Raw genomic sequence first — 26,499 nt, forward strand, 5'->3', positions numbered from 1 at the left:
TAGGTAGATAACAAACAAGGTGGGAAGAAAGGGTCCTTCCTCTAAATAAGGTGGCCAGGGAAGGTGCATGCCATGAGGAGACTTTAAGTCAAGACTTAAAGAATAAGAACAAGCCTTGGTTCTTGATCTTTTATCAGTGCCCATTTCAAAATATAAATGCACATTAATCAGAATTCTGTGTAATAGTCAGTTGTGTAATTGTGTGATTTCTAGCTCATGAGAATCTAGCTACTACCTCTGAAAATAGTAAAGTGGACAAAATGACACTATGTGCACATGCAGATTTTTTTGTGTGTGTTTCTGAAGCTAATTGCTGGATGATGCTTTTGCTAAAACCCCTAATTTTGTATTTATTTATGCCTCATTTCAAAACACATTTGAAGAATTAAATACCGTTTTGACAATGATAAAAGCTTTGCTAAGAAATATAGGCCATTGGTCGATTCACTAAACATTCAGACTGGCCACTCAACTGTCAGGAAAATGCACTTCCATTCATTTGTTACAAATTGATGGATATTAGTCAATTGGGCCCTGAAATCTATAATTTAAATAATCATGAAGGGTTGGTGGTTATTTTGCAAATGTCAAAGATGTGGTTTTACCTGTAAAGGATAGAAGATTGGTAAGAATTGCTGTTTTTTATAATAGATCCTTCTTTTTCAACACTTTTTTGGTCACAGTAAGAAGCAATAGCTATTGAAGAAGCTCTCTCGGGTGCTGATAATGTTCTCTTTCTTGACCTGGATGCAAGTTGCATGGGTATGTTCAGTTTGTTAAAATTCATCAAGTTGTACTAATAACATATGCACATACATGCATGTATTATACTTATTAAAGTTAAAAAATAGCAATTTATGTATTTCAGAAAATATAGTGAAGCAACTATATTGAAGTACATAAAAACCACCATTACCTCCTCAAAACTTTAACTGGAAGGTTTCAGTTCACCTATTCTTTATTCATCTGTTGATCTGTCTTGATGTGGCAGATTAAAGATGGATACAAATGCATCAAGAAATGGAGTCTATTTCCCTTTCCTAGGCTGGCCCTGTGACTAATTTTGACTAACAGGATGCAGCACAAGTGATGCTGTTGTAGCTTCTGAGACTGGGTTTTGAAAGATCTGCAATTTCTGCTTCTGTACACTTGGAACTCCTGGGATCCAACTGCCATGCTTCAAGAAGTCCAAGCCCTACAGAGAAGGCACACAGAGGACCAAGGTGCTCCAGGTGACAATCCCAGCCAAGCTCCCAGCTGACAACCAGTATCACTGGACAGCCGTATGCGTGTGCCATTCTGGATGGGGCAGCTCAGTCAAGCCCCCAGACTGCAGCTCCAGCCGATAGCACATGGAGCAGAAGTACTTTCCAGATAAATCCAGTCAGCCCACAGAATTGCAAGAGATAATAAAATGGTGGTTGTTTTGAAGCCACTACCCCAATTAAAAAGGCATTCAATTGTTGTAGATATTAGCAATAGATAGCTGAAATTCTCTACTTGTCTATTATTGTATCTATCAATTTATTATTTAATTGACCTACAGACTGTCTTGGTCAGCATGGTGTAGTGTCTCTACAGCCAGACTGCATGGTTTTGTAGTCCAGTTTCAGGCTGGCCATGAAATGGGGGGAAAACTGGGAAAACTGGGCTTGGTCACGGGGAAATGGATGGGCCGTCGCTGCAAGATGGGGAGTGAAGGAAGCAGAGGCATAAGTCACAGAGCAGGGCTGTCAAGGTTAATCTGACTGGTGGACAGAACAAGAGCCCGACACAGCTATGCACAGCCTGAGAGGGGGACTGGTTACACTAAAGCTGGAAGGAGAAGCCAGTAGTACAGAGAGAAGGAAAATCGTGCCAGCACATCCGCACACTCAAGTGGGTAAAAGAGCCTGATGCCCAAGGGACCCAGACAAAGGGGAAGAGGCACGGCAGTCAAGCTGCTTCCCTGTGGGGTTACATCAGGACCGGCTGTCTCCTAGCACTGCTGGGAATACAGCTGGGCCAGGCCAGCTGGGCACTCTCACTCTGGGGAATGATTCCAAATCTCAGCAAAGAACGGGGCCAGCTCTGGCTCTCACCATCAGACTGGTCTCAAGGGATAGGGGGTGGCCACATCGGGGGCGGGGGTTCATTACCTACCTAGGGATGGTGAATGTCGATGTTAGAATTTAGATTTCACTAGTCTCATGAGGATGAAAGTATCTGAGATCCTGAGACAGCTTACTTGGACGAGACAATATGAAATTACCTTAAAAAAACCTTTAAATTGTAAATGTGTTACCAAAAATACCGCTCAGACATTCCGTACCTCATACCGAGCCTGACCCCATCTCTAGTCCCACTGAGAGCCTCACCACATCCTTCGTGCTAAAAAAAAAAAAAGATCCTTAATTTCACAGCCCTTTACAAAATAAAAAATACATAGTAATGCGTATCACAGACAACTTCGTCCACTGCTGTGTCTCACCCCATCCACGACTCATACTGTGAGCCTTGCCTGGGGACGCAGTGGGAGCTCAGGAGCATCAGCTAAGCACGGAACTGCTTAAGAAACCACAGTGTTTTTATTTATTTGCTCTTTATTTTTAAATTTTACTGGAGTATAGTTGATTTACAATATTACGTTAGTTTCAGATGTACAGCAAAGTGACTCAGTTATATATGCACAAATATTCATTCTTTTTTAGATTCTTTTCTCATATAGGTTTTATAACCAACAAGGACCTACTGTATAGCACAGGGAACTCTACTCAATATTCTGTGATAACCTATATGAAATCACAGTGTTTTTACGCTTAGAAGCTGCCAGGTCAAAAGAGCCTCCTCAACGAGAACTGCTTTGGCTGCATGTTAATGATACAGGGAGCCTCTGTTTAATCATCTTGATGTGTCTGTGAGATGTGCCTGCCAGCCTACACGTGTTTTCCACTCGGTTCAATCATCCCAGGCTTGGCGTTACAATCCCGCAGACAGTCACAAACATATGGCTGTCTAGAGTAATAACGTTGACAGCCAGATGAGGCTCCTGGAGTCTGGAGACTGTGTTCTCCCCACTGGGTCTTTAAATTGGAGGCACATAAAGATTTCCTTGCATTCCATTTAGTGTGCCTTCACCAAAAGTAAGAAAGCAGGTTTTCTGTTTGTTTTGTTGACTTTATGAAGTTTTCTAAAGCCGAGGCTTTCGTACTTTTAAATCTGGGAATCACAGTCACGAAGACATTTTAAATCGCAAGCCAGTTCATCTATGTGCAAATGGAAACAACAGTTTCACGGAGTAATATTTTTACTGTGTGGATGGTAAATTGTTTATGTCAGTTTTATATGTCTGGCTAGGCTATGGAGTGAAGTTGTTTGATTAAACAATCTAGGTGTTGCCATGAAAGTATTTTTTAGATGTGGTCAATATTTGAATCAGAGTACGTTTGAATAAAGCAGATTATCCTCCATGATGCGGGCAGGGCTCATCCAATGAGGTGAAGACCTTAGGAGAAAACACTGAGGTCCCCCAGTAGGGGAAAGAGTTCTGTCTCCAGACTTCCTTTGGACTCACGACTGCAACTGCACATCCTGCCGCAACTGCCAGCCTGCCCTGCAGGTTTTGTCTCTGTCTCTCTGTCTCTGTATCTATCCTGTTCTTCTGTTTCTTTGGAGAACCCTGACTAATGCAACATATAAAACACATGCTGATATTTTCTATTTCATTCCAATTAATTAAAAGAAAAATATTGCTTGCAACCCACTCTAATTAAAGTCATGACTCTTTGAAAAGAGCTTTATTATCATGTGATTTACATACCACAACATTCTCCCATTGAGAGTATACAATTGGATGATTCTTCATATATTTTTAGAGTTCTGTGGCCAGCCATCACCATAACCTAATTTTAGAATATGTTCATCATCTCCAAAAGCAGCCCTGGACTCTTTAGTATTCACTCTCTAGTTACCACTCGTGTTTTGTTCTAAAGCTGTTTCTCAAAGCGTGATCTGGAACCAGCATCATCAGCATTATCTGTGAACTTGTCAACAGTGCAAATTCTTGGACCCCAATCCAGACCTAGTGAATCAGAAACTCTTGGGGTGGGGCCCACCCACCTGTGTCTCAGCAAACATTCCAGATGATTCTCATGCAAATAAACATTTGAGAACCACAGTCCTGGAGGACAGGACAGGAAGACCATGTGCTCTCGAGTGTTCTCTGTGCTCCCAGGATGAGACAGGGCAACGGCTGAGTCTCCCAGAAGTTCTGTGGGATTCAAGTTTCATTCAGGGATCACGTCAAATGTTCAGACCTAAAATTCAGTTCAATAATCAATTCACTCATCACTTGGGGGATTAGTGGATTGATTGAGCTCTTAGTGAATTGTTGGAGCTCTTTCTAACAGAATAGAAAGTTTGAGTCAAGGCCTCATCTCCCCAGTGTGGATTCTAACCTGGACGGTGAAGAGGTGGCTGCAGCCCTTCTCAGCAGGATGAAGAGAGTCATGAGGTGAAGACTTTGGGTGAAAGGACCCCTGCTCCCCCAAAGGTTCCATGTCCAAGTGTCTGAGAGTGACAGCTGACTTTGGTTCAGACACTGATTACAAAAAAGGAAAAATGACAAATATGGGACCAAATCAAGAGGGGGCGTAGAAAGTGAGGCTGGAGAGGTCTCACAGAACCCAAAGACCAGGAGGGAAGGTGAGCCAGGCCCCCTGAGAAATGGAAAGGCAGATGGAGTGGAAGCAGCTTCTTCCTCTTCAGGTGTCACCTCTGCTTCTTCATGTGTGTGTTCAGCTTTCTTTGCAGATGGGCATCCTCTGCTTTCTCATGGCTCAGGTGCTCTCAGGTTCTGAGTCCCAATCACCTGTCAGTTAGGCTTCCACATCTAGCAGCTCACTCTAGCAAGCTCCCAAAGTATCAGTTCTTCTTTTCTCGTGTGGTCATGTCATCAGCCACTGCAGTATTAGCCTAAGGATAGGTAGCCTGTGTCCCATATTCATACATCCAACTACTCCACCAACAGAAACATCAGATCTAAAGACTGAACTATAGAAATCATTCCCAGGTAAGACACATAGAAATCAGGATTCAAAGCCAGGCAACTGTCTCCAGTAAGAGGTGCTTCCTTATTCAAGCCATTGCTATTCCAGAGACTATGAATGCATGTAGTGGGTGCATCGTAAGTTGTTACTGAAGGAATGAAAGTGCTTGAAATCTCACAAGGAGGGGCCTCTTGAATCCCAGAGTAGAGGTCCGTGCTGCATTTTAGTCTCTACTTTCCCATGACAAGCATGTGATCTTGGATTGGTAAAGAACCTTCCCACACTTACGTTCCTTCATGTGTGAGGAATGTAGAGCGGGCGATGTACACAATTCCCTGCCCCCCCCGTATTCATTTGAATCGTCAGTGCTGACTCAGCAGTTCCCTTTCTCCAAACCTTGGAGGAGCAGCAAGAGATGGGCTGAGTCCTCTGCTGCAGAAGAGCACGAAGACTTCCATCTGCTTTCAGGAGCCTTATGTGCTTCTCCCGCGTTTTGTAACTCACTCTGGAAAAAGATGTTACTTCCTCCAGCTCCCACAAAGACTGCCAACCTCCCAGGAAATAGCCGCAAGGCTAACAGATGGAAATATGTGGCTTCCAGTGACCTTACCACGTCTGCTTGTGCTTCTTTAGAAATGTCGCTTCAAACAAAAGTAATACATCTACAAGATGATCCATGACACACACCTCTGGCTACTGCTTGTTAAGCAGACATGCTGAGTTCAACTCTTTTCCACCTAGTGTGTATTAGTGATCCCTGCTTAGTAAATACCCAGTAGATGCGTGTTGTTGACAGTGATGAAGATGGTATAATGTTTCAAAACTGAGAGTTATAAAAGGGAACCCTCTGCAAAAATTATCTCACATTTGTAAAAACAAAGTCCAGATTAGGACAGGACTAAAGAAGCAGACGTACAGAATGGACTTGAGGACACGGGGAGGGGGAAGGGTAAGCTGGCACAAAGCGAGAGAGAGGCATGGACATATATACACTACCAAACGTAAAACAGATAGCTTGTGGGAAGCAGCCGCACAGCACAGGGAGATCAGCTCGGTGCTTTGTGACCACCTGGAGGGCTGGGATAGGGAGGGTGGGAGGGAGGGAGACGCAAGAGGGAAGAGATATGGGGATATATATATACATATAGCTGACTCACTTTGTTATACAGCGGAAACTAACACACCATCGTAAAGCAATTATACTCCAATAAAGATGTTAAAATAAATAAATAAGTTTTTAAAAGTCCAGATTAGGCAAAACCCCTATAAAACACTAGCATGAATTTGCACCGTAACCCCCATGAGCTGTGTATGGACTTATGCTTTAGGGGAGAGGGTTTAATCCATGGCTTGTGGTATCAGCCTATGTCCTCTTTAAGAGAATTAGGAAAAGGCGCCCTCTTCTGGGAAGAAGCAGCCCTGCAGGTACACCATTTAGCTACAGACTGTCATTATGTTGAAAATAAAGGGCCCTTTCTTCTGGTGGGGTCAGGTTCCTGCTAACACCCAACGCAGGAGGCTTGGCAAGTGGAATGTCAGTTGGATTTTGCCCTATTACTCCTCACTGCTGGGCACCTTTGTGGGGTGCACGAACTGTACAAACTTACAGAGCAGCCTTAGTGAATATCAACAACTGTGTAAATACAAACAGAACAGATGAGGGTTTTTCAGCACTTTATACAAGCATCTCAAAGCAACAGCTATTATTCCCCTAAAAGTTTACACTGAGACATATCTATTCCAGTTCAAAACATTCCACTGCTTTTGGATTTTTCTCACTTGCTTTTTAGTTAAAGAGAAGACCCAATTTGGGTTTTCAATAAGAAATAAACAATAGGAAGTCTGAATAGGAAGGTCTTATTATTAAATCTGGTAACCAAAATTGGATAAAACTTCCACCGGTATGTACCAGTTGAAGGTCACTGCCCACTCAGGTCCAATTTTCAATAAGTCGTCTTTAAAAGAAAATTAAGCAAATTGGGCATTTTTCTGTGTCTCACAAAACCAGGTGGTGGTGAGAATTCAAGATGACAATGTACAGAAAAGTGCTTTTAAATTCTGAAGACCTACAGAAATGTCAGTTACTTGAATCTGCGAACTAGCCAGTGTCAAGCTTAACAAGAAACCACAAGTGGCATTCCTGTTCAAGTTAGGGAAAAGAAAATATCAGAATGCTTTCTATCCTCACTATTATATAACACTGCTAAGAAAGTACTATCAATCCAGCAAAATAAATAAAATAGGGTCATAAAAAAATTGGAAGACAGAGGTAAAATGATCATATTTGGGGGTTGAGATGACTCTATAACTGGAAAACCCAGGAGAAGCAATGGGAAAACTTACAAGTAACAGAAGAATACAAGTTGGCTAGGTACAACGTTAATACATAGAAATCACAGACTTCATATATACAGTCTGGAAAAGTGAAAACTGAACAGATCCTATGTATAGTAGCTAAAAGTAAATAAAAATAAGTACAAATCCATGTAAAGAAAATTAAAAAGAATAGACTGGAGGGATTCAAAGAATCCCTCAATACTCAGTTCTTGAAAGGGACTCTTCATCATTATAAAGATGTTACTGTTCCCTAGAACCCATCATTTACATTTTCATTCTGGCAGTGGGAGACTAGCTATCTTGAAACACTTAAAAATGCTGGATAAAATCTAACACATATCCTTTTAAATGAATACCTCAAAATCTCAGGTGCAAGAAAAAAAGAGGGAACTGCAAAGCAATGGGTTGATGCTATGGCCAAGCTGGCGTAGAGAGGCTGGGGTAGACTGAAAGAGAGGTTACTGGTTTCCATAACCAAAACCAGGTTTCAGCACTCCTTGGGAATAGCGGGTTGCTGCCCAATGCCATGGCAGGCCATGCCTGCAAGGTGGGAAGTTGTAATTGCTGTCTATGAATAAATCTGAACCCTTGAAGGGCTTCACAGTTAGTGAAAGAATAGACAGAAAAAAATTTCCTTGACAACACCCTGTGATTTGAATAGGATAAAAGGCCTCCTCTGATCATTTATAACCACAGGCTATGGCCCACGAAGGTCTGGGGTCAGCATTTACACTGCCCACATGGTCCATGAAACCCCAAGCTGAGCAATTATCAAAAATGTTGACCTGAGCCACTGAACCTCTGGCTGCACCTGGCAGATCCTTCAAGATAAAGCTGTTCTGTAGGGACACAACTTTGACCCAGGCACTAAGTATTCCAATAATTAAGCCCCCGAAGGAGATAAGTTTACAGTCCAAAATTTCACAACACATGATAAAAATCTTCCATGAGAATGGGTTAACAGACACATCATATAGGGTTATCAGAACACTAAGAACTTATGCTATAAGCTTAATTGTGTCTCCTCTAGTCCCCAAATTCACAGTCGAAGTCCTAACCCCTAGTACCTAAGAATGTGACTGTATTTGGAGATGCAGTCTTTGGAGAAGTAATTAAGTTAAATGAGATCATAAGGGGGGCGCTTAATCCAACATGACTTATTCTTTTAAAAAGAGGAGATTAGGAGACAGACACAAACAGAGGGAAGACCAAGTGAAGACACAGAGAAGACGGCCCATGAAGACACAGGGAGAAGACGGCTGTCTACAAGCCAAGGAGAGAGGCTTCAAGAGAAAGAAACTAACACTGTCAACACCTTGATCTCAAACTTGGAGCCTCTAGAAGTGTGAGAAAATAAATTTTCTGTTGTTTAAGCCACTTAGTCCGTGGTACTTTGTTACGGCAGCCCTAGCAAACTAACACAACTAACTATATACAGTAAAAGGACAGACACTAACATAGAAGTCTGTTAAAAATATTAGAAACCATAAACATGGAATAAGATGCTGAAAATAAGAAAAGAACTCCTGCTGAAAAAAACAAAAACAAAAGTGAAAAGCACTAAAGAAGTACTTCATCAAGAAGGAAACTGAATTCCAAAGGAAGAAGTGGGGTGTAGAAAGCAATGATGAGCAAAGAGAGCAGTCAACTTGTATGCAAATCTAAGCAAGTGTCTGTTGTTGGATTTAAAAAGTGACCACTAATTTGGGGAATGTAAAACAAGATGGCAAATAAGACATTGAACAAAATAACATGTAGGACAGGAGTGGAGCAAAAGCTTCCTAAGATCCTTACATTTGGGGGAATGAGTTAGAGATATTAATTTTGTTTAGATTTTGTGAAGTCATATACACATATTGAAAATTAAAGGGGAACTACTAAAACAACAGATAAAGGCTATATAATTTACAAAATAAGTAGAGAGGGAAAATAAAAGAACAAAATAAAAACAATAAATCCACTAGCAGGCAAGAAAAAAAAAAAAGAAACAGAAAAAGCGAAGATCCTAACATAGGAAGAACTCAGTGTAGAATTGCCTGCTTCCCTCTCGTGTAGTTCATGACCCAGTGTTCCTTAACCCTCGGGAAATAATGGGGTAGACCATGTGTATAGCTCCATGCTGGAGCATTTCTCCCACCAGTGACTTCTATGGGTGATCCAATGACCACCTACCAGCAACAGTCCAGCCAGCAGGCATCAGATGGGAGCAGGATGCCCTGAGTCATCAGAGGAGACTCTTGCTAAGATGTGAAGTTCCAACTCAACCTGCCTCCCCATCATCAAGGGAGTGTCTCTGGGGAGAGCTGCCCGCACTGCAGAGTCACCCTTGCAAAATCCATAATCAAATTAAAAGATGAATGGACAATAGTTTTTACAAAAAGCACCCGTTAATTTTCAAAGAGAAAAATAAGTTTAAAAAAATCTCAGAAGCGAGTGAAAACGAATCATGTCACCCTCTCTCTCATTCTTCCTCTTTTTCTGCTTGGAAGGGAGAGAAGAGAAACGTGTGTCACTTTATCTAATATTCAACATGTCTCTGCGCACAGATATTCCAGCAGCGCTGGGCCACAGTTCTGCCTGATGTTTTCCAGGCTTTGTAGGAAATACTTGACAAATTGGCTTGATATACTCTGGAATCATAGCACAGACCCGATGCCTCTTGTGAAAATATGTAATCCCTAAGGGTACTGGAGATGAGACTTACTAAATTCGTATTTTCCACCCAAATCTTTCCTTAGGGGCTCTCCATGAGGCTGGACCAATGTTCCTAGCCCACCTGATCTCAGAAGTACCTAATTAATCACAGGAAGACTTATACTGTTATTTAATCCAACAGGATTGGTTTTTGCCTTGCACATTTTCTCTGTGGATCATGGTTTGATTTTGAAACTTCTCACTTTGTTGTTTCCTTTTTTGATCAGCTTATAAACTACCTGAGGACAGGGACTGTGTTTTGCATTTGTAGCCCACGTATGCCCTTGAGCAGGGCTGACCCTCCCGCAGGCAATTAACCTAACTTTGCTAAATTTTCTTGATAATGCTAAACAGAGCACTTAAGAAATTAATACTGGCTGTTATTAGTTTTATCCACCACTAAGCTTGGAAGTAATTAGACCTTGCTTCATGGTCACTCTTAGACACTTGCTGGCCAGTGACCAAAGAGTGGGGATGGGAGAGAAGCAGCAAAATCAAAAGTTATTAAATAGCAACTAGAAGCAGCAGGGGCAGGGGGGAGTCAATAAAGAAACTGGAATCATTATTTTAAATTATTTTTGAATAGCTACAAGGTTTTTTTTTTAGTGCTTCCTATGGCAGTCTCTGCAGAAAATTAAATCAGAGAAAGCACAGTTACCTTTAGACATGAGGTGACAGGAAGCCAACTCACATAACTACCAAGAAGGCAGTGTCAGACACGTGGTGAATGTCCTGTGAGTTTGCTGGAAGTCCTATTAGGATTGGTTTTTTGTTTGTTTTTTTCTGTTTATTAGTGGGCTTGTTTGGCTGTCACCTAGAAGACATCTACTTCAAAGCTAGCTCAAATATTGTCTTTGTAGAGCCTTCCAGGTGTCCCTCCAAACAGTGAATCCCTGTTTTCATTTGACTTCATTCATATCCCCGCAGCACGTATCGTGGTGTCCATAGTCAACTGCTAAAATTTAACTCCAGCCCTGGAGAGAGCACACTTGAGGAAAGCGATCATGTTTGTATCTCCACCCTGTATAGTGGTCCTAATAATAATAGCAATTTGTATGGAGCTCTACAGTTTACAAAGAGCTTACACATGCATCATTATTGCCTTTTTCAGGGTTGCATGTAAGAGTTCAGAGAAACTATCAGTGGTTTGCCCAAGACGAAGGAGCTTGTGTGAGCAGAGTGAGGGTCAAAACCGGGTCTTTTGGGCTTGGTGTCCACTGTTTATCCATGCCATCATAGCACGTACTTTCTTATATAAACTTAATGCTTAATGGAAGCAGTGCAGTAAAGTGAAAAACCATTTACCTTTCTTTGCCTCAGTTTCCTCATCTGTAAAATAAGGCAGTTGGAACAAATTTAAGAGAGGTGCCTTGTTCAAAGTCAAATAACTGTCTTCTGTAGCATGGCTGAGTTTGTAATCAATTTTCTCAACTCCTTAACCAGTTCAATCCATTTGCCCTGAACTATAAGCCAGCAACAGTGCTAGGCGCTCTGGGTACCATACAAAACTAGGCACGATTCCTTCTTTGACATATTATGTCTCCCAGGATGTGTTGGTAGAAATTTTTGTGCACAACTGCCTTCTAAGGCCAGAGTGGCATGCCCTTTTGTACCTCCAACCTGCCATCTCCTGAAAAAACAAAAAAAACCAGACAACACAGCACTGCCTTGAAATGTCACCAATGTCCTTGCGGTCAGTGCCACGTGGCCATGCCTGAAGGTCTTAAATCTACTGTTACTCAACAGCAAGGCTGGAAGTCACTCAGCTTCCCTTTGGTAATAAAAGCTATTACCTGACTTTAAACATTTCAACTTTCCTCCCTACTTCACAGTTCACAGAGCACCCCTCTGATGCAGAAGGATTTTTTATTTAAGAGGAGATATAAGACATGTTTTTCCACCTCTTGATGGCTTATTACTTCCTGTAAGCTACGAAATGGTGATTCTGCAACACAGCTTTGCTAATTGCTCACGTCTGTTAAGATGTCAGTGCACTGGGTGTCTCGCTGCCCTCCTCCCAACTCCATCTCATGGCTCGTCTGGCATTAGCACTGCCAGAGCCTGGGTTAATATGTACGCCATGCAACTCATTAGTTGCACATTAATATCAGAGCCAGGAATCAATATGATGGAGCCAACAATGTGTTGGAACTTGGGTCAGAGTCTCAGCTGAGGACTCCTCAAATGCAGAGGCCAGCAGCCCGGCGTGGGCTCCACAGCCCACACCGAACACATCGTGCTCCCAGGAGCCATTGGGGAGGACGACAAATATGGGGCCTCATTAAAAATTGAGGGGAGGAAAAAAATCCCTTTGCAGGACCCATGAGACTTCATGGTTATTCATTTGCCCTTCCACTCACATGAAGAATTTACTAGGATTATCACCTAAATAAGACAGTGCTGAACTGTCAAGTGCTATTCCAGGAATCACATGCCATGCATCAGGGATCCAAGTGAAAGTTTTAAACATGTCTCTTTAAATCCAAATGTTACTTTTATCCTCTGAATAACATAAGCTGGTTTCAATCTAATGGAGGTAAAATTATTAAAGCATGTGTTTCTCTCCCATTCCCTCCTTCCTTCCTTCCTTCCTTCACTCCCTCCCTCCCTCCTTCCTTCCTTCCTGTTTCCTTGTTCCCTTCCTACCAACTTCCTCCTTAAATGGATATAGTAATAAACAGCTCTTTAAAACCTGTTCTTCCAGACTGGGGCCTCTCAAGGCATCCCCATAATGCATCATTTGGCACACGAATACTGCTCACACACCTCCTATCACCTTTTCCTGGAGGACAGCAAACCCCAGCAGGACCAGAAAAACTGTATCAGAAAAGAAAGGCTTCGTCAGGTCTCCAAATCCGTCATGTTTCAAAGTAATTATTCAATAGGACATTTTTGGGTAGGACTGTCTTGCTATTACTAAACAGTTTCCCTTTCTTTAAGAGTAGAAGAAGGAGGTAAAGACTCCCAGCAGTTGGTATTTTAGAGATGATTACCTGACCCTACATGGATATTTAAAATTAGCTTGATTTTTGTAGGTCTGGTTTGAAGAAGAAAAAAACCCCAACACTCCCTGTTTAAAATTACGGTGCATGCAGTGCTCATATTTTCATAAAACCACTTAAAAACGAAAGGTCAAACTAATCATTCCAACACCGAGAATCGGCTTTCTTGTCAGCACAGTTCAAAGAGTAGCTTTTATTTTCAACGATCACACCTTTTTTGGGCAGAATCCCAATAAGCACTTTTCACCATGACAACCACGAGGCATGCACAACATCTCCGATTGTGCCTGTGTTCTTCCTGAAAGGGAATGTGTTCCTGCAGAGCAAGGATGTCCCCACCTCTAAACTGGGCACACAGCCTCATGCTCACTCACTGAGAGAACAGAACTCGACTCTGCTCTGGTAGTTAGATGGAGTAGAATCAGTGAGTTCTCAGGAATGTCAAAGGAAACGAAGATGAAATCACTATGAAGCACGAAGCAAATATTTAATTCTACATGTGGTCTGAATGTTTCCCTGAAATTCATATGCTGAAAACTAACGGACAAGGTGATGGTATTATGGGGTTGGGCTTTGGGGGAAGTGATTAGGTTGTAAGGACATGGAATCTACATGAATGGAATCCATGCCTTACAAAAGACGTTCCAGAGAGGTCCCTGACCCCTTGCCCTTTCCCCCATCTGAAGACACAAGAAGTCTGCAGTCCAGAAGACAGCCCTCACCTGACTATGCTGGCACCTTGATCTTGGATTTCCAGCCTCCAGAGCTGTGAGAAATAAATTTCTGTTGTTTATAAGCTACCCAGTCTATAGTGTTTTGTTAAAGCGGCCCAAACAAAACAATTGTTTGTTTATTTATTTTGGCCTGTTTGGGTCTTTGTTGCTGTGCATGGGCTTTCTCTAACTGCGGTGAGTAGGGGCTGCTCTTCGTTGCTGTGCTCAGGCTTCTCATTGCGGTGGCTTCTCTTCTTGTGGAGCACGGGCTCTAGGTGCATGGGCTCAGTAGTTGTGGCTCACAGGCTCTAGAGTTCAGGCTCAGTAGTTGTGGCGCACAGGCTTAGTTGCTCCGCGGCATGTGGGATCTTCCCAGGCTAGGGCTCGAACCCATGTCCCCTGCATTGGCAGGTGGATTCTTAACCACTGCACCACCAGGGAAGTCCAAGACAATTGTTTATTATAACTGGTGTGCTTCCTGGAGTTGGGACACCAAGGAAGAACACTTCTATGAGAGAGACAGTGGAGTGTTCACTTCTAAATCTATTTTGGTACAATACACAAACCCCTAGGCTATATTTCATAAGAAGCAATATGCTACAGCACTCAAACTTTTTTTAAAAAAAAGATAGTCCTGAAACAAAACAGAGAAGATGGCAGCGTGGGAAGATGCAGAGTTAGCGTCTCCCTACAACTAGGGCGCCTGCCTGCCGCTGGTGGAGAACTCTGACACCCAAGGAGACAGAAGGAACCCCAAGGTGAACTGGTAGGATGTAGGGGGACTGAGGGGGAAGAAGTGGAGGCCAGACAGGCTCGGCGCCCCTGAGATGGGGAGATCAGGAGAGGCAGGTGGGAGGGACTCTCCGGGAGGAGAGGGAGAGGAGCGGAGGGCGATCACCTGGCCCACTTGGGCTGGGGAGCCTGCTGAGCTCCCAGGCCGCTCCCCTGCCCTCCAAGGTTCCCCCTTCCCCACCGGCCGTACTGGTCTTGGGGGCATAGGAGGGAGGCCCGGGAGATCAGGAGAGGCAGGTGGGAGGGCCCCTCCCTGACCCCAGACCGGAGGAGCAGGAGAGGAGAGGAGGGCGTTTGCCCCACCCACTCGAGCCCAGGAAGTCTGCTGGGCTCCCAGGTGAGGACCCTATCCTCTGAGACCAGGGTGGGGGGCACGGCTGGGCCCCTTCTGTTCCTTCAGCCTAAGCCCCACCCCCCACAGGCAACAGGGCCTTTCTAGCCCTGTGGGTCCTGAGCATTGGCCCCTCCCACTGCCCAAACCTCGCCACTGCTTAGGCCCCGCCCTCCACAGCCGAGGCCTCCCCATCCCATCCCTTTTTTTCTTTTCCCTCCTCTTTTTTAATGTTGTGGTACTGATGTACGTTCCAGTTGTTGATTCATCTATATTTTTATATTCTTCCTAACATATCTGTTAGTTTCCTAGTCTAATTCTGTCTTTTACTTTGTTATTTTTGTTTGTTTGTTTATGCGGCCTCAGGCAGCTTGCGGGATCTTGGGTCACGAGCCTGGGGTCTGGCCAAAGCTCCTGTGGTGGGAGCTCCGAGTCTGAACCACTGGACTAACAGAGAACCTCAGACTCCAGAGAATATTCATCAGAGTGAGGTCTCATGGAGTCCCTCATCTCAGCACCAAGACCCAGCTCTACCCAACAGCCCACAAACCCCAGTGTTGGAAGCCTCACGCCAAACAGCCAGTAAGACAGGAACACAATCCCACTCATAAAAACAAAAATGAGATGGCAAAAAAAAATGTCACAGATGAAGGAGAAAGGTAAAAACATATGAGACCAAATAACTGAAGAGGAAATAGGCAATCTACCTGAAAAAGAATTAGACTAATGATAGTAGAGATGATCCAGAATCTCGGAAACAGAATGGAGGCGCGATTGAGAAAATCCAAGAAATGTTTAACAACGATCTAGAAGAACTAAAGACCAAACAGAGATGAACAACACACACAGCATCGGCCTTGCTTTGCATGTTTCCAACATCTATGAATTCCAATTATCATGGTTTAATTAAATAATCCCAGTCTCTCAACAACATGGTTCAGATTTCAGTTACCATGGTGTATTAGCCTCTGAGCCACACAGTAAGTCAATATTTTGCTGAAAGGACCAGTGCAAATCCTTTTTACTGCATTTAATAGACAATGTGTGTGTGTGTGTGTGTGTGTGTACACAAATTGTATTTGTGTGTGTGTGTGTATTCTAGTGTTCCTCTAACCTATCCTACCAAAGATAATTTCAGTCTTTGTAGGACAGGAGAGAAAAGATTTTAGTAAGTGTTGCTCTGTCGTGGTATGTAAATTCCCTCTGCTGTGGAATGAATGTTTCTGTCCTCCTCAAATTTATATGTTGAAGCCCTAATGTGATGGTATCAGGAGGTGGGGCCTTTGTGAAGTGATTAAGTCACGAGGGTGGAGCCCCCAAGATAGGATTAGTGTCCTTATAAGAAGACAGCTAGCCCTTTCTCTCTCTCTGCCACTTGAGGATACAGAAGAGGACTGTCTATAAATCATGAAGAGGGTCTTCACTAGAACTCAACCATGCTGGTACCCTGATCTTGGACTTCCAGCCTCCAGAACTGTGAGAAATAAATATCTGTTGTTTATAAACCACCCAGTCTCTGGTACTTTGTGATAGCCCGAACTGACAAAGACACCCTTTATTTTCATAAAGGCAAACGAAGGATTTGAGTAATTTTGATACGTCTCTTAGTTCTGAAACTGTGCTTTTGGTATGTAGTGGTGCTTGACACGGGGTTCTGGGGGCGTCTCACTCATATGGACACTTGTTCCCTGGGTCCCTTATTAGCTCAGCTTAGTGGAGAGTTCTGAGCTGTGGAGTTAGCAAGAGGGGTTCAAACTCCGGCTCTGCCACTTTCTAGAGGAGCGATCTTAGAAAAGTTTCTTAACTTCTCCAAGTTTGCCTCCTAGGATAGGGATTATTTCAAGCACATTGCCTGAGACAGACTAGGCACATAAAAAATACTAATTACCAGCTTCATCTCTTCCAACAACACCCTGGGGAGGCACAGCTCTATAAAACTGCCCATTTGAAGGAAACTAGTGGAAATGAGGAAAGCTGAGAATTGAACTTGCATCTCAGAGCTACCAACGGGGTATTTTTTTTTTTAATTGTGTTGTGTTTTTAATCTGACAAGAAATGTTTGCAAACTGAGATAACAAGGTAAAGCAAAGACAGTAACCTACAAACTGAGCACAAAACAGAATTTAACAATTCTGCCACATCCCTGTTTATTATTGTTTTCTTAAGTAGTGAGAGAGTCACAACTTTATTTTTTTCTATTTATTTTTTCTTTATTATTCCTTATTTTATTCTCTTTTTTTTTTTTTTGGCGGTACGCGGGCCTCTCACTGTTGTGGCCTCTCCCGTTGCAGAGCACAGACTCTGGACGCGCAGGCTCAGCGGCCATGGCTCATGGCCCAGCCGCTCTGCGGCACGTGGGATCCTCCCGAACCGGGGCACGAACCCGTGTCCCCTGCATCGGCAGGGGGACTCTCAACCGCTGCGCCACCAGGGAAGCCCTATATTCTCTCTTTCTTTTTCTCTTGTCTGAAATTGGACCATTGAAAACACCTCAATAATGACTGTAAGAAGATTAACTGAAGAAAGATGATTGAAAAAACTTGTTTGGAGCATAATGCATTTTATTGTTCAGGGTAGGGATGAGCATTTATGGGCCTTTTGGGGCAACTGGGGCTTTGCAAAGAGTTAAAAGGCTTGAGACTAATATGATCATAGGAAAGACTTTATATTGGTGCACCTGGCCCATCTACAGGTGAGGGCACTCACAGGGGAAAGCAGTCCAGGACCTGTCACTGTGGTGTCAGTTCACAGGACCGAGGACACCAAGGAGACAAGGAATACAGCCCCACTCAAAGGCGACTGCAGAGCTGACCTTGATTCTGTAGAGAGTTCAGGGCATGGCTGCCAGAATTCAAGGAAAGAATTAAATTGATCGCCATGAATGAGCTGCACTGGATTCTTTTAAAAATTAAAAATTATATCACAGCACTGTCCCATTCACTAATTATTCCTGTATCTTGACTTAAAGTGTGACCATAAATAAAACACCTTCCATTTTCTAGGTCCCAGAGTTCAGGCTACTGTAACACATTACCACAGACTGGGTGGCTTAAAGAACAAACATTTATTTCTCACGGTTCTGGAGCCTGGAAGCCCAAGATCAGGGTGTCAGCCTGGGGTTCTAGGGAGGGCTCTCTTCCTGGCTTAGAGAAGTCTACCTGCTTGCTGTATCTTCACGTGGTAGAGAGCGAGCGCTCTGGTGTCTTCATCCCTTATAAGGGCGCCAATCCCATCATGGAGCTCTCCATCCTCATGACTTCATCTAAACCTCATTACCTCTCAAAGCCTCCACCCCCAAATTCCATTACATTAGGGATTAGGGTTTCAACTTACGGATTCTGGGGAGACACGTTCCGTCCACAGAGGTCACTTCTAAGTTCCCTTCTCTCTGATTTTCTACATGAAGATTTCCTATTGCTGCCAAATCAAATTCAAACCATCTGTCCAGCTTTCAAGATCTTCCACAATTGGGTGCCATCCAAGGTACCAGATTTGCTTACCGCCTTCCTTCAGGATGACCCCACTTCCCTTTAGACCAGTCTCTGGTCTGCTCTCCCTACAAACTCCACTTTTTTCTCATTCTCATTCTCCTCTCTTGGAGTGTACTGAACTCTCCCCATTGACTCAAGACCTAAGCATTTCTTAGGAGACATTCTTCTAGTCCCTGGACCATCTCACAATGAAGAATAACGTTAAATATAAAGTTTTCCTTCTGTGTAGTGTAGAGGAAGTTTTAGGGTTTGCACTGAATAGGATTTTAGAAGGGAAAATGTTGCTTCATATTGTTTTAGTTCATGTAAGTGCGTTTTAAAAACTTGAAATTGAATATAATATGTACAGACCTTGTCCTAGAGCTACTGTTATTAATCCAAAAAAATCAAAGATCGACAGTATAGGAAAAGACAAAGGATATCAATTTAAGGTAAATTACAGCTGAATATATATAGGATCATACTTTATATCTTTACAAATACCAAGTGAATTCTCTGATATTTGTGATAATATAAGAAAGCCACAGTATTAAGGATTTGCCATTCATTCTAACATTTTGCTAAAAACCATTCATATGTCTACACACTAGGATTCAGTATTAAATATTTATTCAAAAAAATTCCAGTTTGCATTTGCTCCCTTGGACTTGATCTATGGTAATCTTTTAAGAAGTTCTGAAGATGAAAGCAATAAAAGACATCCTTGCCTCTGATAATTATCCATGATAACTCATTATTGATTGCTCTTACGGATAAAGCGCATACTACAATTTAAAGAAACATCTGTAATGATGATCTGAAATTACATCAAAAGAATAAGAATATTCTAAAAGCAGAAAGCTTTTTATGCACCTTTATGACTGCTCCACAGGAATGCTTAACGTGTCTACTGATAATCTGGGATAAGCAAAAGGCATAAGCAGACAATTTATAAGTGAGAAAATGGAACCTTTGGAAAAAATGTCAAGATCACTACTAATGACACAATATCATTTTTCAACTATCCAGACAGTAATGGTTTTAAATGTAGTTGGTATTAAAAGAGATGAGAGAAAAGTAGCTTCTAGAGTTGAGACCATCTCAGTTACTTGCAAGGTAGAGGGATGTGTGTTGGACAGCCTCCTTTTGCCTCTAGATCCACGCTCCATCCTTTTCTGCCCTGGTCGGAGCCCTGGGAGTCTGACCCTAACAGAGCATCAGTGGGGCTCTCTTGCCTCTGTCTTCAGATCAGCCTCAGCCAATGGGAGACACCAGCAGGAGATGGGCAGGCAGGGATCGGCAGGGGTTGTGTTTCTCTCCCGAAGACCATAGCTCTTAATGGATGCCTTTTTCTATATCTACAAGTCTCGCTGGTTTCAGGTAACTGCTCCCGTTCCTGGCCATTTCAGGTTAAAGGGTGGCAGTGACCTCTAACTGTTGAGCTCTGGAGTGCTTCTCCATCCCTTACTGGTTTTCCTTGCCTCGGCCACACCTTATAAATTATTGCTATGTTAAATCCCTTCCAGTCATCCCTTTTGAGTTTGCCATCCACCTCCTGCTGGATCCTAAAGTATGCAGTACACTTCCACGTCCATTCCGGACCCTAACCGAGTGAGGACACTTTTCATCCCAATCAACTCCTCCCCTTTTCCTTCTATAGCGAATGTCTATTGTTTTCGCTTTCCCAGAACCCATTCAGTCTTTTCCTTGCACAGCGGCCTAACTTTCCATGGGAGAACCACCTCCCTTCAACAAACGGGGCACATGGTTTGGGTCAGGCTGATCTTAGGACTTCTGTGGGAACTAACGAGAGCAAAGAGGTTTCTATTCACTGAAATAGCCACAGCTACAAAAACAAATCAAAACAAAACCGCCCCCACGAGCCTGAAACTCTTAGGCCAAGTAAAGGGGGCTTGCTAGGGTATAAACCAACAAAGTGGACAGGGTACAAAGAGATGGAGAGGCAGGTCTATTATTATTATTTGAGTCCCTGGATCCCACCATGCCTGAAGCTTACCCTTGGACACTGCAGTTTTCAGAAGTGGTAGGTCCCCTTTCATGCTCAAGCTGAGCTGAGCTTTCTGTCACTTGCAACTGAAAGATCCCTGACTAATGAGACTTCTCCTAATAAAAACACATACATTTGGAGAGAGTAAAAAGCGGAGAGGGTTAGAGAACGACTTCTGAAATGCTATCATCCAGATCTGCAGTGCTGTTTCCATCAGGAATCCCCACACACGGTGTCATGAGAGACTACCTGTGGTTTTTGTTTATTACGATCTTGGTGCCACCACAACCTGCACTGTCCCTTTAGTCCTCTGAAACCTGTGAGAGATGGGACAATACCAAACAGCCCACTCTGTGTTGAACTTCGTGGCTGAGACCCACACATGAACTGATGCGAACAAAGAACAATGGTGGAAAACTGCCGAATGCTGTGTTCAAGTATTATTTTCAGTTGCCATTGGACTGGGTCTTCTCAGATGACATGATTCACTGGCAGGAAAGCTGTTATTGCAACAATCATTATTCCCATTTACCACCTATTAGAATGTGAGTCACTGGGAGGTCAGACTGTCACCAAAGCCCAGTGTTCCTGAGCACTGAAGGTCAAGTTCAAGGGACAGCAATCAGATGTAAGGGCAATGGCAAAGGTTCAATCCTTTGAAATCAAGAGGAGGGTTAACTCCCAGGAGATTGCTGCAGTGAGTTTTACTATCTTCAACGTATCACACCACTTGGGAAAAGAAGTCAAAGTGACAGTGTTACCATGACCCTAGGTCCCTTCCACAGCAGCTGTCCTCCCTGGGGAAAGACATTAAGCATTTTTTCATCTTTATACACCCTTCCCCACTCCTGCCTAGCACCGTGCCTAGCACAAAATAGGTGCTCATAAATGATGACACATTCAGAGCCTGCTGGCTTAAGAATACAACTTAAAGATAATATATAAGAGTCAGCATGGAGTAGCTGCTTAAGAAATCCTTGCTGTTATTATCATTGTTATTATTTGTAAATGCGTCGATGTTAACAAGCAGGTCCATCAAACCCCACATGAACCCTCTTTTAAGCAACAATTTCAACTTCCTTCCCTCCCAAGGGAACAGCTGTGTTGTGAGTCTGAGTTATTTCCCCTGCCCTTCCTGTGTACATGTGAGAATCAGACTGTCCGGTCACTATCTCACTCATTCATCCATGCAACAGACAATTAGTGACCACCTGCATTTTGCCACATATTGGACCGTCTGTGGGGAATCAAGGTTGCTGAAGACACAGCCCCTGCATAATGCAACGGAAAATCTGCTGGAGACAGACGAGAAACCCCAATGAGAGGATCAGCCTGTGGAATGAGGTACCTGACTTCAGTGGTTGCAGCAAGTGCTGGGAAAGCCTGGGGAAATGCCTACGACGGGGGGAACGTTTTCCCTACCTTTTCTGCAAGCCAGCCAAGATGCCTGATCTCCCGGCTCCCAGCAATGCCCGTCTTCCCCAGCTGCTCTCGGACCTCGGTGATCACTCGTGTGAGCAGGTCACTGACGTTGCAATGGATGGCAGTGAACCAGGCCTGGGCAGTGGCTGAGTCCTTGCTTCTCAGGATCACCGTGTGCTTAGCATCTGGAGAGTGGATTTCAAGCTGCCTAGAGAAGCAAAGAGAGAAGCGTTGGAAGGTTCCCTGGCAGATCATGCTTCCTAAGTCCTGGGCCTCAAAGGTGAACTAATTCTTTGTTTTCTTTTCCTATTACACATTTTATTTTAATTTTTAGCTTTTCAATTAAGATTTTTTATTTTATTTTTCAATTGAATAAAAGATTCTTTATAGTGCTTTACAATTTTCAAAAGTTTCACACAGATGAGTTCATATAATTCCGTAATAACCTTTTTCCCCACCTCCTACCTCTATATTGTCTCTCCCCGCTAAGTTGAACTAATTCTTCACTCTTACTTTTAACTTGTTTCCCGTGGTTTACCTTAATGCCTCCGTCATTCATTCATTCATTCATTCACTCACTCATCCATTCATCTACAAACACTGACTGTATGCAGGCATTGGTCGAGGTACTGGGGGCCTAGCTATCCAACCATCCAATCACCTGAATTAAGGATGTCTGGTTTTCCTGTTACTCAGCTGAGTGGGTTTTTAGTAGTATCATATTAAGACTTCCAAACTGTGAGCTGATATTAATTTTCCTTACCTCTCAATCCACAGAGGATTTTAACAATATACTCACAACCTAGCTGCTGCTGGTGGGAAGTAGACTGAAATATCTACCCACTTGCTTAATCCTACTGCTAGGGTAAATTGTGAATTAGCATCAAAGACGACCAAACTGCACTCTTTAAGAATCCTGTCTGTGGCTCATTTCCCTACCACTTAATACTTGGACAAGCGCAGTGCAGGAGTGAGTTGGCCGAGGAGAGGGTAACAGTGGGGAGAGAGATGCACGAAAAGTGTTGTTTATTTATTTATTTTTGCCTGCATTATGCAGCTTGCAGGATCTTAGTTCTCCGACCAGGGATCGAACCTGGGTTCCCGGCAGTAGAAGCACGGAGTCCTAACCACTGGACCACCAGGGAATTCCCAAAAGTGTTATATTTAAAGTCAAATACCAAAGTTTATGCCAGAACTCCAAAGGGATCACCTGAGATTCAGAGTGAGATCTACATACTGTAATTACGGTAAAAGGCAGAAATTCTAGACAAATCCTTTTAGTTTTTAAATTTTGTTTTGAAATACTTACAGATTTACATGGCATTGCAAAATTAAGACAGAGAGCTTCAGTATACCCTTTACCCAGTTTACTCCGAGGTTTCTATTTTACATAACTCTCCCCCCACTCAACCCTCACAGTCACAAATGCTGCCCTCCCCTCCACCATCCCAAGTCCCTGGCAACCATTAACCTGTTCTCCACATCTATAATTTTTAGACAGATAATTTTTATTGCAGAGAGAAAAGCATACATTTTATTTATTCATTCATGTGTGTATACATGCAAATAAATAACATTTCTTCACTCATGTTTGCATTAGAAAGATACAGGGATTGGGAAATTCAAAACTAAATGAAATGATCCATGTATCAATTTCCCTTCATCCCTCAATAATTATGCTAACATTAACTGAGCATTTACTATGTGTCAGGCAAAAATTTAAACGCTTTTATATTATTTTTTATAATTTTTGTAATATCCCTATGACTGATATTATTTACCTCATTTAACAGGATAAAAAAAAAAACAAAAACTAAAGTTTGGAGGGACAGAGAAAGAACTGACTCAAGGCCACAACGTTGGTGATACTGGGATTCAACCCATGATGCTGAGGCTCAAAAGACCGTGAATTTAAATACTGAATTACAATGCCTCTCCTTTTAGACTGGATGGCATCCAATAAGGGAGCATCCATTGTCTTCTACAGCTGTCTCAAGGCATCAGCACCAACAAATATGGCCAACAGTGTCCTACTTAGCTCCTAAATTTAAAATAACAGTTTTGCAGATCACCAGAAAATTAGAAGTCCCAGTGTAACCTGGCCTCATTTACATTTGAAACCAACATTTTAGAGTGAGTAAACCTTTTCTACCCATAAACTGAAATGATAGAAAAAGAATTATTTAAAAAGTAGAATATCTCTAGGGGAGTTTTAGCAACAATTAGCGGATTTTTTTCGGTAAGAAATTTGCAAAACAAGTCTTCTCGCTAAGACTTCAAAGGTTTTATGTGATGAAACAGGGAATTTTTTAGGTGACATGTGTTCTTACCCAGAAGAAAATACTCTCATGCCTCTTAGGCACTTTTCAAAGAAATGGGTGGTCAATCTAGGGTGAGTTTTCCTTCCCTCCCAAAGTTCTCAGTAAAGTTGAGTAGCCAAACACAAACTAGGATTCTCCAAAAACATTACTGAGAGCTCAACTTGCTTTTCAAATTATTCTATCAATATCCATTATTCTAGGAATTTAAAACATGCAAATATTTCTCTTAGAATATTTTCCTTTGAAGACCTGGATTTTTTTTTCTTAATGACAGTTTGGGAAGCAGCCACTAGCCAGGTATCACACACACACACACACACGTACAAAAATGATGCCAGCAAGAAAGAAAGAATAATTTCTTTGTTGGGTTGCCAGCGTAACCAGAGGAAAGCTGGCCTATACACAGAGGTCCAGGCTAGTGAAGAGGAGGCCCATTTTCCCCAGATTTTGACAGCATTTATCATTACTATTAATTTTTAAGTAAGCTTTTAAAGCGTAACATATAGAAAAGTGCACAGATGGTAAATGTATTTTCACAAAGGGAACACATTCCTGTAACCACCACTCAGATGAAGAAACAGAATATTACAAGTATCCCAGACGTCACCTCACACTCCCTTTCCAGTTATTTTCCCCTCAAATAACCACCAGCAGAATTTCTGTCACCGTGGATGACTTGTTTCAGGCAAAATGGGTGAGGTTTTGTTTGCCTGTTTTCATTTGTTGTTGTTGTTGCCTGCACTACAGGGGGGATCTTGGACTGTTTTTGAGGCAAAGTTTAAATACCAGGTCCTATGCCTTTTTAGTGGTGGTTCTCAAAGTGTGACCACAGGCCAGCAGCAGCAGAATCAGCTGGGAACTTATTAGAAATATAAATTCTCAACTCGTACCTGGACCCACTGAATTAGGAATTCTGGGAGTGAGGCCCAGCGATCCCCCTCCAGGTAAATCTGACGCAATTTCAGTTTGAGAAGGGTGCTCTATGGGGTCCTAAGAAAAAAGCATTGAGCTTGGTTGTTTGCCAGGGTCCCCAGTGGCTGAAGTGAACATGCTGAAAAGTGAACTGACCTCACCCCGCCCCATCGGTCTCAAAGAAGGAACAGAGGGGATACAGAATAGAGAGGCTTGTGGCTTTTTATAGTCAAAAAAAGAAGGCAGCAGAAGTTCTCCATCAAAAGTATTCTTCAGGAATCCCTGAGTAGTTTTTTTTTTCTTTTTTAATCATTTAATTAAATACAGATGTTTGGGACTTCCCTGGTGGCGCAGTGGTTGGGGGTCCGCCTGCCGATGCAGGGGACAAGGGTTCGTGCCCCGGTCCGGGAGGATCCCACATGCCGTGGAGCGGCTGGGCCCGTGGGCCATGGCTGCTGGGCCTGCGCGTCCGGAGCCTGTGCTCTGCGACGGGGGAGGCCACGGCGGTGAGAGGCCCACGTACCGCAAAAACAAAAACAAAACAAAACAAAACAAAAAAATACAGATATTTGGACCCCATCCCAGACCTATTAAGAATTTCTAGAGGTTGAGGCCTGGGTAAATGCTTTACATGTTCCACAAATTATATAGATTAAGGATTATGGCAGGCCTTTCTGAGCTCAAGCTCAAACCACCCCCCAAAGAGCTATGCCCGTAGGGGATTGTCACCAGAAGGGCAACACAACAGAGGGCTCTTGGAAAGTGTATTAGTAATCCACTGCTGAGTAACAAATTCCCCCAGAATTAAGTGGCTTAAGACTCCAAACTTTTGGGACTTCCCTGGCAGTCCAGTGGTTAAGACTTTGCCTTCCAATGCAGGGGGTGTGGGTTTCATCCCTGGTCTGGGAGCTAAGATCCCACATGCCTCGGGGCCAAAAAAACCAAAACATAAAACAGAAGCAATACTATAACAAATACAATAAAAGACTTTAAAAAATAGTCCACATCAAAAAAAAAAAAAACTCCACACTTTTGTTATCTCACAAAAGTTGCTTGAGTGTCTTCATGATGTGGTAGCTGGTTTCCCCCAGAGAGCAAGAAGAAACTACTGCTCCTTTTATCACCTGGCTTCCAAAGTCATATACCATCAGTTCTGATTCATTCTTTCTTTTTTTTTCTTTTTGATTTGAATTTTATTTATTTATTTTTATACAGCAGGTTCTTATTAGTTATCTATTTTATACATATTAGTGTATATATGTCTGATTCATTCTTTGTGTTGGAAGTAAGGCACTAAGTCCAACGCACACTCACGAGGAAGAGTTAGGCTTCACTTCTTAAAGGGAAGAGAATCAGAGGATTTGGGGACATATCTTAAAACCACCACAGACAGGCCTTGGATGAAGTAAGGCTCTGGAGAGTCTGTCCTGAATGTAAAGGGCGAGTGTTCGGGGTTGTGAATCAACAGCC

The 26,499-nt window shown here is 42.8% G+C and overlaps 1 protein-coding gene across 8 annotated transcripts in view; it reads right to left on the reverse strand.

Moving 5' to 3' along the window:
* SNTB1 (syntrophin beta 1) overlaps positions 1–26,499 on the reverse strand; it is a 240,207-nt gene that overhangs the window by 64,857 nt on the left and 148,851 nt on the right. For all 8 annotated transcript variants that reach the window (XR_009516641.2, XR_009516642.2, XM_059995130.2 and 5 more), the window contains one exon: positions 21,797–22,004. Coding sequence is in view for 6 of the 8 variants with exons in the window: in XM_059995130.2 (XP_059851113.1) it covers positions 21,797–22,004 (208 nt within the window). In the remaining 2 variants the exon portion in view is untranslated. The remainder of the gene's footprint in view (positions 1–21,796; positions 22,005–26,499) is intronic.

Source organism: Delphinus delphis, chromosome 17, assembly GCF_949987515.2.
Source record: "Delphinus delphis chromosome 17, mDelDel1.2, whole genome shotgun sequence".
NCBI lineage: Eukaryota > Metazoa > Chordata > Mammalia > Artiodactyla > Delphinidae > Delphinus > Delphinus delphis.